The sequence below is a fragment of the Xylocopa sonorina genome, chromosome 6 (assembly GCF_050948175.1).
Source record: "Xylocopa sonorina isolate GNS202 chromosome 6, iyXylSono1_principal, whole genome shotgun sequence".
Lineage (NCBI taxonomy): Eukaryota > Metazoa > Arthropoda > Insecta > Hymenoptera > Apidae > Xylocopa > Xylocopa sonorina.
Window position 1 is genome coordinate 6,992,758 of NC_135198.1, and position 12,981 is coordinate 7,005,738.

At 38.5% G+C, this 12,981-nt stretch overlaps 2 protein-coding genes across 2 annotated transcripts; one reads left to right on the forward strand and one right to left on the reverse strand.

Moving 5' to 3' along the window:
• Positions 1 to 899: 899 nt before the first annotated feature.
• On the reverse strand, positions 900 to 3,119 carry LOC143424764 (uncharacterized). The gene is made up of 3 exons (XM_076897028.1): positions 3,018 to 3,119; positions 2,292 to 2,547; positions 900 to 1,392 (listed from the first exon to the last, which is right to left on the reverse strand). Exons 1-3 carry the CDS (start codon positions 3,030 to 3,032, stop codon positions 938 to 940), a joined length of 726 nt encoding a protein of 241 aa, XP_076753143.1. The 5' UTR covers positions 3,033 to 3,119; the 3' UTR covers positions 900 to 937.
• Positions 3,120 to 10,379: 7,260 nt separating this feature from the next.
• Positions 10,380 to 12,263, forward strand: LOC143424691 (uncharacterized). Its single transcript, XM_076896932.1, has one exon. The coding sequence runs from the start codon at positions 10,725 to 10,727 to the stop codon at positions 12,261 to 12,263; it is 1,539 nt and encodes a 512-aa protein (XP_076753047.1). The 5' UTR covers positions 10,380 to 10,724.
• The last annotated feature ends 718 nt before the right edge of the window (positions 12,264 to 12,981 follow it).

The window sequence follows — 12,981 nt, forward strand, 5'->3', positions numbered from 1 at the left end:
ATACTGTAATTATCTTTGGAGTAGGATCTGTCACAATTACGCTGAATCACTAATGATAATAATGCATTCGTGAACGAACGTTTGTGGAAAGCTCGCTAATATCGCTAATGGCTATCCACTTAGATTATGCTCTAACAAATATTTCAGGGGTAACTGAAAGCGATGAATATTCAATTACATTTCATTAGACAAGAAGAAGCTGTTATAATTTATGACTGATGCATGCTGATTAAGAATGTATGGAGTACAATCGGTTGGAAAGTTGACCTTTAAGTATAACGCGATGTGTGTAAGTATTTTTTTTACACGGAGGCATACTTAGGCGTGACTTTACAACGATCCATTTAAATTCTACACGTCAATGATGCAACATTACGCTGAATGTATTTAAAGCTACAGAAGACAATAATAGTTCTCAACAAAGATCTTTATTAATACTTATTTGTACAATTACAAGTAAAATATAAAAAATACGTTGATACAAAAATCCTTGGCAATGTCAGTGCACAATCTTGCAATTTAGCTACACCAATAATCTCTTCTTTTCTACAGAACTTAAACAGAGTAGCAACTGCTTCAAGTAAACGCTGCGAGCATCGTTAGCCACCGTCTAGTAACCATGCATCCTTAAAACGGACCAGTAATAACAACATTTTGGAAAACAGTTAGCCAAAGAATACCACAACAAATTACATTTCCAACGAGAGAACCGCAAGAGCAATCAAAACAACTAGTTTATCACATCATTCAGTACCAATCAATTCTCAACTGATCCTGACAATTTAATCAACCAGCTGCTCCATATAAAAGGTTGCCATAATACTTACCTGTCTGTTATTTTAATCAGTACAATGACTTTAAACTCTCAAACAATATCGTACATAATTTCCAGCAGTTCTACCGTCCACACTTAGCAAGAAACGCCCCCAATAAAATCTTATTTGAACCAGCCATGTGACTTGCGAGCATGAACAGCAACTGGTACAGGGTAAGGCTTAGGAACGTGATACGGTACTGCTACGTGAACTGGGTAAGGTCTGTCCACGTGGACCACCTTCTCGAAGGGGACAGGGTACGGTTTCGGCACCGGAACTGGAACAGCCACCGGTCGATCCACTGGCACGTGGATGTGCTTCTCAATGGGCACAGGCACTGGTCTGTCGACGTGCACGATCTTCTCCACGTGGACTGGATACGGCTTTGGAACAGGAACCGCGAATGGCACAGGAACAGGTCGATCGACTGGCACAGGGACCGCTCGATCAACCGGAACTGGAATCGCCACGTGTTTGGTTAGTGGAACCGCGACTGGTACCGCATGGGGAACGGGCTGTGGCACTGCTACTGGAAACGGATGGGGCACTGGCTGTGGCACTGCCACCGCGACTGCATCTGTCCAAAAGGAAATGTTCAATTTAAATTTTATATTTATGTTATAGCACAGTATCGGCCAGGGCTTGAATATTCAGAGGAAGCGTATGTGTCTTGTTAGCCACGAAAGGGTTAAACGAAAGTTTGCATGCTTCTTTAGAGGTGAAGGTCGTATCGGCGCCAGGTGTAATGTTGCACCTGTTATGCGTCAATTTAAATGTCGAACGAATAGTTGCTATGAACGTTGTAGATTACGAAGTTGACTGGCGTGTGCCAGTCGTTGCTATTCGTGTCGATTAATTCTTAACTATTGTGAAGCACTTAGAACGTCGACGATGTGGGAAGTGTCTGCAGTGGTGAGAACTTCTCTGTACAACCCTATTACCCAATCTAAATTTAATTTATGTAATAACAGTGTCTTATTTTCCTAATTCAGGTTTCACGTCCCAAACCGTTCAAGCATACGTCGAGGAGAAATTCCTGTTACTAATTAATTACTCTTGACTAATAGTCGAAACGTGTATCGGAATTATAAAAAGAAAAATCGTTAGTAATGCCATTCATCGTTTTGAAGGTAGCCTTGAGTAATACAAATTAGTGTAGTGTAGCTGTGTCAAGAATTTTGGGTGGTAAAAGAAGTTTCTCGTAATAACATTTCTCTAGACAGGTACTTAATAAGATTAACTCTATATTTGACGCTCGTACATATATTCTTTGAAATTAAATAGCCTGCTGCGAGAATAAATAAATTTTTTTAGGTTCAACTTTAAGAAATGATAAAACTTATTCATCTTCGAGCAGTTGCGACTAACAAACGGATTTGAAGCAATTAATTTCAGGGAGTTGAAACAGTATTTAGCATCACTATGAGCATTCATTGATAGAATAGATAACACTTATGGAATAGAAAGTATACTAACGTGCAGGATGTGCTATAGGTGCCGGTAACGGAGGTGGCACTGGCGCTATTGCGGACTCGTAATGTCCATGTACTTCCGGGACAGGACCTTCGTAGACGGGTGCTGGTTCAGGATGAATGTGTGCATGCTCAGGCGGTAAACCATATTCCAAATTCAGGAGTCCTCTTTTATCGTGCTTCTTTAGAGCCACGATCTTATTCTTCTCGTTTTTGTCAACAGTGATTGCTGCACTCACCGCCAGGAACAGTGACAAAACCTGTGAACAGGCCAAAAAATTTACATTACAAGCTGGTGTACAATATTCGATCAATTTATTTTGACATCTCTTGCCACAAGTAGTTGCTTTACTGGATTACTATCTTATTGTTATAATATTATTATAGAACACCAGTTTATATTTCTAAAACAGGATAACTGTTATTTGTATATAATTAACAATTAAACTTAAAAAGTAAATTGAACGAATAAATTACACTACAGCGTACAATAAGTAAAAGCATACAAAGGCACTTCACTGTTAGTATAAAACGAAAAATCTAATCGATCAACGTGTCACTGACAATCAAGTCCTCTCTTCTTGTACCAAATAACACTGATGTGCAAACTAATTTCATCACAATAGTCTCACTATCAAAGAAAGAAATAACAATTTAACTACCAGAAAATTTAAACAATTAGGTAAGTCATTTAACGCGGTAAAAAAGTAATCGACACAATAGACAGTACCAAGATAAACTTCATTCTGAATACGTGGGAGGCGCCCAAGTCCTAACTGACAGCTACAACGCTGAAGAAAAACTGAGTTTGCTCACTATAGGTGACCCCCATAAGTATTTATAGGGCATCTACCGATGATACATCATAGTAGGAAGAACTATTGTCGTTGTCTTAGTCGAACTCAATGGACTTTCGCTGCTACCAATCCTGGGTGATGGCCAAATAGCGGTCGTGACCGCTTTTCATTGGTGCACCTAAACGGACGCTTCTAGGTGCGTTCCGTAGCATGGGTGCATAAGACAATGAGAGTGGTATCATCTGTCATTCGCATGTTAGAGCGTCCGTTTTGCGTGACGGCTATCGTCTTCGAGATCGTTCAGATAGGCGAGTTACGAGCGTAGGTGAAAATTGCCTACGTGAACATTCAAATTAATAAGAATACCGATGCGTCCATTCGTGACATGCTTCCGTAGCGGCCGAGTTATGCGGCTGCACGACAGTTTCGTTATTTTTTTTCCTAAGCACCGCGGCGGAAGCATGGTTTCGAACGCCCAAGCGAGGAATACCAATGCTGCTTTTGCGTAAGCGTGAAAAGTGCTTTAGAGCATCTGCACGCTGTCGGGAAAATGTTTTGCGTCACTCGGATATGCACAAAAATGACAAATTAAAATTCGTTAAGTATTACTGTGGCAATAAATGGCTGCTACCTGAACTTCTTTCTACTTCTTGGTCCTTTTGGATGATATCATTCAAATTATTTGGTTAAGAAGCAAGTGGAGAACGAGGAAGAAGAGGAAAAAGGAAAAGGAACAGAAGAAGAGGAACAGCACATTATGTTATTAATATTGTATTGTTATATATTACTTTTAAGCTGATTATTATATTATCCAGTACAATAAGCTATAATATAATATAATATAATATAATACTTAGATATAATAGCAAAAAGAAAAGCATTGTATTAGAAGTAGAATCTACTATTGTAAAATAGAGTTTAATTGTAATTTACTGTATATTGTACTAATTAAGTTAAATAAATCAATTATTTAAGTGCAATTCAACAAGTTTCATCATTTACCTGCAACTCAAGCCCTCCACCCATCCCTTTCCCTCATCATAATCATAAATTAGAATAATAAGAGCTAACGGAAATTCCTGGAATTCTTGATGACGTCATTTCTAGGAAGTGACACGTTTGGATACCTCCTTGCATATCATGTTCTCCTGATACAAAGTCGAAAAATCGGGTTTTCGATCGAGAAAATTGGAAAAGTATCAGGAGAACATAAGTAGTGAGGAGGTATGCGTGCCACTTCTAGGAAAATGACGTCACTTCCAAGAATCGCCGAAATTCCAGGAATTCTTGATGACGTCATTTCCAAGAAGTGGCAAAACTCGGATACCTCCTATGACGTCATGTTCTCCTGATACATTGCCGATTTTTCGACCAAAATCTTGAAAATTCGACTTTGTATCAGGAGAACATAAGTAGTGAGGAGGTATGCGTGCCACTTCTAGGAAAATGACGTCACTTCCAGGAATCGCCGAAATTCCAAGAATTCTCGATGACGTCATTTCCAGGAAATGGCAAAACTCGGATACCTCCTATGACGTCATGTTCTCCTGATACATTGCCGATTTTTCGACCAAAATCTTGAAAAATCGACTTTGTAACAGGAGAACATAAGTGGTGAGGAGGTATGCGTGCCACTTCTAGGAAAATGACGTCACTTCCAGGAATAGCCGAAATTCCTGGAATTCTCGATGACGTCATTTCCAGGAAATGGCAAAACTCGGATACCTCCTATGACGTCATGTTCTCCTGATACATTGCCGATTTTTCGACCAAAATCTTGAAAAATCGACTTTGTAACAGGAGAACATAAGTGGTGAGGAGGTATGCGTGCCACTTCTAGGAAAATGACGTCACTTCCAGGAATAGCCGAAATTCCTGGAATTCTCGATGACGTCATTTCCAAGAAATGGCACTATTCGGATACCTCCTATGACGTCATGTTCTCCTGATACATTGCCGATTTTTCGACCAAAATCTTGAAAAATCGACTTTGTAACAGGAGAACATGACGTCATAGGAGGTATCCGAATAGTGCCATTTCTTGGAAATGACGTCATCGAGAATTCCTGGAATTTCAGCGATTCTTGGAAGTGACGTCATTTTCCTAGAAGTGGCACGCATACCTCCTCACCACTTATGTTCTCCTGATACATTTCCAATTTTTCGATCAAAAATCTGAAAATCGGACTTTGTATCAGGAGAACATGATAACCGAAGAGGTATTACTAGGACATAAATGGGATTCTAGAGGATTGTTGACCAGGTTGTTAAATAATTAAACAATTAATTAACAATGATTACACATTTATTGGAACTATTATATCTTTTACAAGGTACAGTAGTTCTGTTACAAGGTAATTGCTATAAACTATATTTAGAAATCCATATGTAACACACCTTATATAATCGAGACTTACAAACTAAAGCTTATTTGCTAATTACTAAAAACTAGTTTATAAACCCATGTACAATACGTCTTAGACAACTAAAACTTATAAGCTAAAGTTTACTAGCACGAGATGAATATTAATTAAACTGTTTCTTGATGTTCTTCTATATTCTTGATGAAGGATCTGATGACCACTGCTCCAGGAATTCTCAGCTCTTCTAGTCTTAATTTATCATCAAATGGTGAATTTTCTGAATGAAATGGATATCTCTGAAGAAATCTAATTGCTTCGAAAACTCTCTATAGATCTTTGCAATTAAAGGTAGTCATAACTTGTGATTTAAATCGAATTAAATATAAAATTCGATGGAAGTAAGTAATGTAGCCAATAAGTATCAAGGAACTGGTAAATATGTAGGAGTTTAACTGAAGTATAGTTATTCACGGGCTCCTTTTAAAAATACCCTCTAATAAATAATAAAAATGAATTCCAACCAAGAACTTGAGGTGCACGGAAGTTTAACTGGGATGCAGTGATTCAAGGGCTCTTTCGGAAATTTGCGTTCAGCAGCTGAAAATACGATAAATGAAGTTATACTGTATCGTTAGAAATGTTACGTGCTTACGTTAGTTCGGTACAAATTAAGGTAACCCAATAATACACACGTTGGAGCATGTTATGCGTTCATCGGAGCTCATAGCGATGAATAATGAATGGCGAGTAGCGTCCGATGTTAGAAGTGGCTCGTACGTATTAGAAAATGAAAGTTAAGAAAGTTTGCGGATGCGGCCAATGCGGAAACAAAGGCTCGTGCCGCCCCTGGCTGCGAGAAACAGACTAGCCGGGTCTAATTTATCTCGTTACCTGTGCGAAGGCGATACCTTCGCGTTGCAAAAGTGGTAGAATGGTTTGCGTTCATTAGGTCTAGGACGTGACACGAATCGTACCTCGCTTAATCCAACGATTACATAGAAAGCATCCAAAGATCTGCTATGGTTGTCTTCAGTGATGGTTGCCTTCAAGGTACAAAGTATTCGCCATTATGCAATTTTATAATTGGAACAGACAGTTACTACATTATTTAACATCTCGAACTTTGTATAAACTAGACTTTTTCATTGATGTACTAGTATAGCGGTGTCTTCAATTATCTTCTTAACAATGTGCCTGAAAATGTGTACATTTATGAAACGTTAAATACTATTATTAGCTTTTATTCTAGTAATTAAGTTCAAATAATAATTGTAAAAACACTGTAAACTCGTACCTTTTTCAAGTAATTTCTGGCGTACAATTAATTAGAGACGTAAATATGAATTTACCTCTAGTCAAGCATAATTTCAACTATGGTGCAAAGATTTAACCGCACTTATCCAAAGCATATCCACGCGTGTCCACAAGTAAGGTAAACATAAACCAAACTCGTTATTAATAGGTCTAAATCACTTTCTTCTCCGAGAACACAAAGCTAGTCATGACTAGCAGTTAACAAAGTTGAGTTCCTCATTCCATAAAACTCGAGAACCTGACCGACAGATCTGTTTACTGGGTTAAACTAAATCGCTTTCTTCTCTGAAGGCACAAACGTAGCCATGACTAGTTTTAATTAACAAAGTTGAGTTCCTGATTCTATAAAACTCGGAAACCTGACCGACGGAACTGTTCATTGGGTTAAAAAGCGAATATATAAAGCTACCATTCTCTCGATCTGACCGAACAGTATCTTCTGAACAAAGGTGCAATGTCGGTGATTTCGGTAAGGAACAATTAACAAGCGCAAACTGCAGTCAAATATTCCACACTTTGATCACTTCTTTCGTCCTTCTTCTTTTCAAAGAGATTTTTCATTTTCATTCGTTGATTATCGATATGTGCGGTTAAAAGTAACTTGGAACGTTCGGAAGAGATCAGTAAACTCGAGCGCATCTGTTGAATCTCAATTCTTTGATCGTCCCTGGATCCGAGCCAAGTACGCCAAGAAATTCGCAACATTCTGCTAACTGGACGTGGCAAATTGATGGGAACAGTGTCATTGTGAATTGCTGTCGTTGAACGCACCAAACATCTACAATAAAGATAAAAAAATATTATTGAAAGAATAGAATCTACCCAAAATTGATATTATTAAAAGAATGACTAACATCTTATTTAATCTGAATTTTTTTCTTTTTTAATTTTAAACAGCTCAAATTGAGTTAAAAAACATAGTCAAACGATGAACATTGAATTCTAGCTGTCCCTGATACTTCTCTGCGGTTACGCGTCGGCTACAAATGAAGCGGAGCAAAGTTTCCAAAGCGAACCAAATTTTCACGGCCGTGGGTTACTGTGGCTAGGTGGATCTCCTTGGAACGGATCTAAATTACCTGCCTTCGATTTAGGGTACGAAGAGTAATTACATAATCTACTATTGCTTCTATACTTTCACAATTTTTGCTACTTCGTACGTTTGACAAATTTTATATCGGCTTGTCGCGCGATAGGGCACATTTCCCAGGTGATGAATCGAATTTGATAAAGGCCGTTCCAGTGTTCATAACGAAACACGTGGTCCTGGAGAAGCAAGTTCCTATGCCACGTACAGTTTACATCGAAAAACGCGTGCCTGTTATGGTCCCGAAAATCGTTCGCCAACCAGTCCCGGTTCCTATTCCACACGTAAGTCGTCAATGATCACGCAAACAAAGATATAACGATAAAATAATATCTACGAACGAATTTATTTGTCCCTTAAATATTCCTTCTTCTTCTTCTGTTCTTATCTTCCCACGAAGCGTGTTAAAACAAACTTCAACTGTTCCACGTTCCATCGAATCGCTTTCATTCATAGAATACAATCTTTAATGACTTGGTAACTGTTTGATTTCGTTTGTTCCACAGGCTGTTCCGGTTCCGGTTCCGGTTAAGCAACCGGTACCAGTACCAGTATACCAACCGTATCCAGTCGCAGTGAAGCACAACATTCCAGTTCCAGTTCCAGTTCCAGTTCCAGTTCCGGTAAACGCAGCTGTTGGTCCAGGCGCTTACAATCCTGGAGGTTACAACGGTCCCTTCCCTCATCCAGCTGCGTACGGTCACTCATTCCCCGCGCAAGATGTTCATGGTTCTGGCGGTGGTTTTGACCATGGTCTTGGCCACGGTCCTGACCACGAATACGGTCAGGGCCACGGTTACGGTTCCCCAGCTTCCTTCAACGAGCAAGGTCCTGAGGATCAAGCAGTCGAAGATAAAGAACAGTGAGACACCGTTTCAAACTCTCGTTTTAATATGTTGTTACCTCATTCAGAATTCGTTTTAATTTTTACCAGCCAAAACAAACGTCTAGTTATAGAGTAGTAAATCTGTAATATGGTTAAGACAAACAAATTAGTCTCTTACTAGAACTGTACAAAATTTAAATACCTGAGCTTTAACATTTAATTGTTACAATTTGTTGATTAGATAAGCGCTGTTAATAAGTATTTATAATTAAGTCACGTTGTTTAGAAACTTGGGAAACGTATAACAGTATTTGTTAACTTATTAAATAGTTTAACTAACCTTTCGCCTGGTTGTATAACCAGTGTTATATTTAACTACGTTATAAAATAACATTTGTAAAGATTAAACTTACTACTAGTTACGAGTTCAAGGAATATACATATACGACTTTCAATACCTACAATTGTTGACTAACAACAACCAAAATCTCTGTTAATATTTAATATAATAAACATCTGCTGAGATCTGACGATTTTGTAATTTATTTTATATTTCCCACTTTAGAGGTAAGAGAGAGAAAGATATATACGAAAGCTATAAGAAAGAGTGAACTCTGGAACTCGTGGCGCCATCTCTGTGAAAAGTGCTCAAACTGGTCGCTCAGCATTATCGACAGCGAAGTGAACTACTGAAGCACTAGCGCCATCTCTTGAAGGATCGCTGAAGCTAGGTCGGTAATTAGTTTCAGTACTCTTCGTAGAGATGGCGCTAGTAGTTCTTAAGTAGTTCACTTCACTGTCGATAACGCTGTGCGACCAGTTTGAGCACTTTTCACAGAGATGGCGCCAGGGGTTCCAGAGTAGGGTCACCATCGTCTGTCTCACTCTTTCTTATAGCGTCTTTCTCTTTCTTACCTCTGAAGCGGGAAATATACAATAAATTAGAATAAAACTATTGAAATATACATCCTGACAACGCAATGTTGTCACAGTAAGTGCATTGTGATGTCACTTGCGCCGTGTGACATCACTTCCATGACCATCTACGTCCGCACTCGAGGATTCTTCCTCACACCTGTTTTCTCCAGTGTCTAAAATACACGCGCGTTCAATACTTAAATCAAATTCTAATCCTACGTAAATTAGAAGCACGAATGCCAGAAGTATCTCAATATTCTCTTACGTCTGTAATAAATCGCTGACTCTCCCTACATGTACGCTTCCACATACCTATGCCTCTGAATGTGTGCGTAAGTTATTCGCCTTATTCTTGTGAAAGCGTTTCTCAACTAAACGTTTTACGTGCGAAAGACAGTTAAAGTCTCGCATCGAAAATAATACAATACACTTCGTTGTAGGGGAGGATTTAATTCTTCGATGCCAATTCTAATTCTGCTGGACCAACGGCTCTTTTCAGATGGTCGTGAAAATAATTGCGAACGACGTTCCTTCATCTCGCAGGATCGTACGAAACGCCATGGAGGGCTTAGCACGAAGAAGTTGAGAGACACTTTCCGTGTCACCAACGACAGGTCATCGGTTGGACGCGCACCGAGACGTCCTGTCAATTTTGTGTAATCAGAAAACAGCTGATCAAAGTTATTCAAATGCGACTAATAACGAGAACTTGAAGAGTCACGGATTTAGCGTAGTCTCGAGAACTGAATGACGAATGCTCATCGTATATATGTATATATATATATATTTTTTTTTTGCCCGTCTTCTGATACGTCTTTAAAGAATTCCACGCAGATACAAATCGATGTCTGCACCGCGAAGAGCGTCGTAAGGAGTGGCCACTTTATGTCTACGCGTGAGTACACTTTTTTTTCTTCGATCACGAGCAACGACCCTTCGAGGATTCGGCTTAGTTATCGTTTGTTTACGATCGCTCGTAATAAACACGCTAAACGCTGGGAATAACAGAGAATGAGGTTATGTTCCATTTTTGTACACTGCCCGTGTAAACAGTTTCCAAGCGGAGTAACGTTCTGTCTTTTGTGTTGCAGTAGCTATTGGTTACGAACCGTAGGATTAATACAGACGCAAAATGCTAACATTAGAGGGTACGGAGTGCAAAGATTTTTCAAAAGATACAATGGACGACGAGGAGACTAATAAGAGCAGAAATGGTGGAGAAAGTTGTGAGAAAGACAAATACATAATAGCTAACGGAGAAATATTAAGAACAGCGCTTCTTTCTGCAGAGGACGATGTATACGCTGAATCTCAAGAAGGCGATGTAACTTCAGATCTCATATCTATGGAAAACGAGTCTGAGGTCGCCAGCGAGTCCACTGTCAGCGATTGGGACGATCTTAGAGCAGACTCTCCATTGTCCTATGTCACTTCTGTACCTAACAACAAGGAGTTTATAATAATCACGCAATTGGAATCTGACAATGCATTAATGGCAAAGAAACTAAATAACGATCGCTCTCTGGTAAATAAAAAGTCTCAAACTAGATATCGCCCTACAAGGTGCAACAAAGTGCTACTGTTAAGGAAACTCATACCTAAGCATGAGCCGATAGTTGAAATAAAAGAGGAAGAGCACTCGATTATTTCTACCGATATAGACGAACGTGTGCCAACCATGGAGGAGATAGACTATGAAGAGTCTTCTATGGACTCCAAAGATAATGTTGCATGGTTGCAAAACTTCAGACCTTTACCGTTATACTATACGGAAAGAGGTAAACCGTACTTAAAATGTCCAGCATGTGGCGCTATGTTTTTTACTTCGAGCTCATTCCAAAAACACTTGTACTCTCACGTGTACAAGGAGGATGACAGTTTTGTATGTTCCTTTTGTAATTATACCAACACAGAACAAGGCATGTTGTTCACGCATTTAGCTAAACATCAAGACCAATGCGAATTTTGCAACGAGAATCTAATGCGTAAAAATAATTTCGAGAAACATTGGGACATAAGAGCGTCCAATTTCACTATGAAAAGAGATCGTCGTGGAAGGTTCGTGTGCACTTTCTGCAAGCTAGTATTCGATCTGTTACCGCAGTTAGAAAAGCACTGGTTTAAGCACGCGTGCCGAAGAGAGAGAACTTATCAATGCAAGGAATGCAGCGGATTGTACGAAAGCAGAGAAACGTTGAATAATCACAAATGCATGAAGTGTCCTGTTTGTGGTAAAGTTTATGATAGTTTACATCGATTAAAAGCACATACAATGTGGACAAAGCATAACTTAAAGTGTCCGATTTGTTCGTACGAATTTATCCTAACTATGGACCACGAAAAACATTTAGCGTTACATAGGCAAACGTATCGTACCATAAAGGATTATGAACACTGTTTGCAAGCAGCAGACGGCAAGACATTTCAGTGCAATCTTTGTGACAAAATATTTTATGCCTTACCTTCTTTAGTTTTGCATCTTCAGGAAGATCACGGCACTGAGAATGTTAAGAAGGAGACATTAAAAGACGACTGTAATGGAGAACAAAAGGAGGAATCCGTTAGCGATGTAATACTCCGTGAGTTAAAAAAGCAGACGGCAAATTATACCATCGGAAATAACAACATAACTTTAGCGAACAATAAAATCGAATTACGGAACACGCTATGAATATGAATTTAATTATTGTGAAACGTAAGTTTGAATGGAATAAATGGAAATAAAACGTAAAGATCTCAAAGTAATCGCCACAGAAAAATTAATCGTAATAATGAAATGTGCCGTTGCTATAAATCAGTCACATTGTAGTACATGTTAAGTACAATTAAATACGACTGGCGACAAACACCTTATAAATTATTCGATAAAATGTTAGATATTATTATCTGATGAAAAAGTTCTGAGATAAACTGTGTAACAGTTTCACGCCTCTTCCTCGAGAATAAACAGATCTGTATATTTTTTTAGCGACGACATGAAGTACAGAACGATCACACTCACTCGAGATACATTGATATTGTCATAAAAAGCGGATATTATTTTACAAAAAGTACAATTAAGAAACTCGAGCAATTCCTTGGATAATATACAGCGCGTCTCACTAAAATCCGAACAACTAAATATTTCTTTTGTTTTTATCATATGAGAAATACTTAATACAATTTTAATGTTTATAAAGGAATAAAAATTTTAAAATATGCTGCTGAATAATAAGCAGTAGAAATTGAAATAATTTTCTAAGCAAGTAAGGGTGTTATAATTTAAGCAATTCTGATACTATTAAAAAAAATATAAGAGAGGTATTTAAGTGTTCAGACTTTGATGAGACAGTCTGAAAGATAGAACTTTTTCGATCAGATAGCGAAGATAATTTTTCAGCGACTTGTTA

Coding starts and splice junctions, on each gene's coding strand:
- LOC143424764 (XM_076897028.1), bottom strand. Junction 1,393..2,291: donor ACCTATAGCACATCCTGCAC/GTTAGTATACTT, acceptor CCTTTTGGACAG/ATGCAGTCGCGGTGGCAGTG.
- LOC143424691 (XM_076896932.1), top strand. CDS start 10,725: ATGCTAACATTAGAGGGTACGGAGTGCAAAGATTTTTCAAAAGATACA.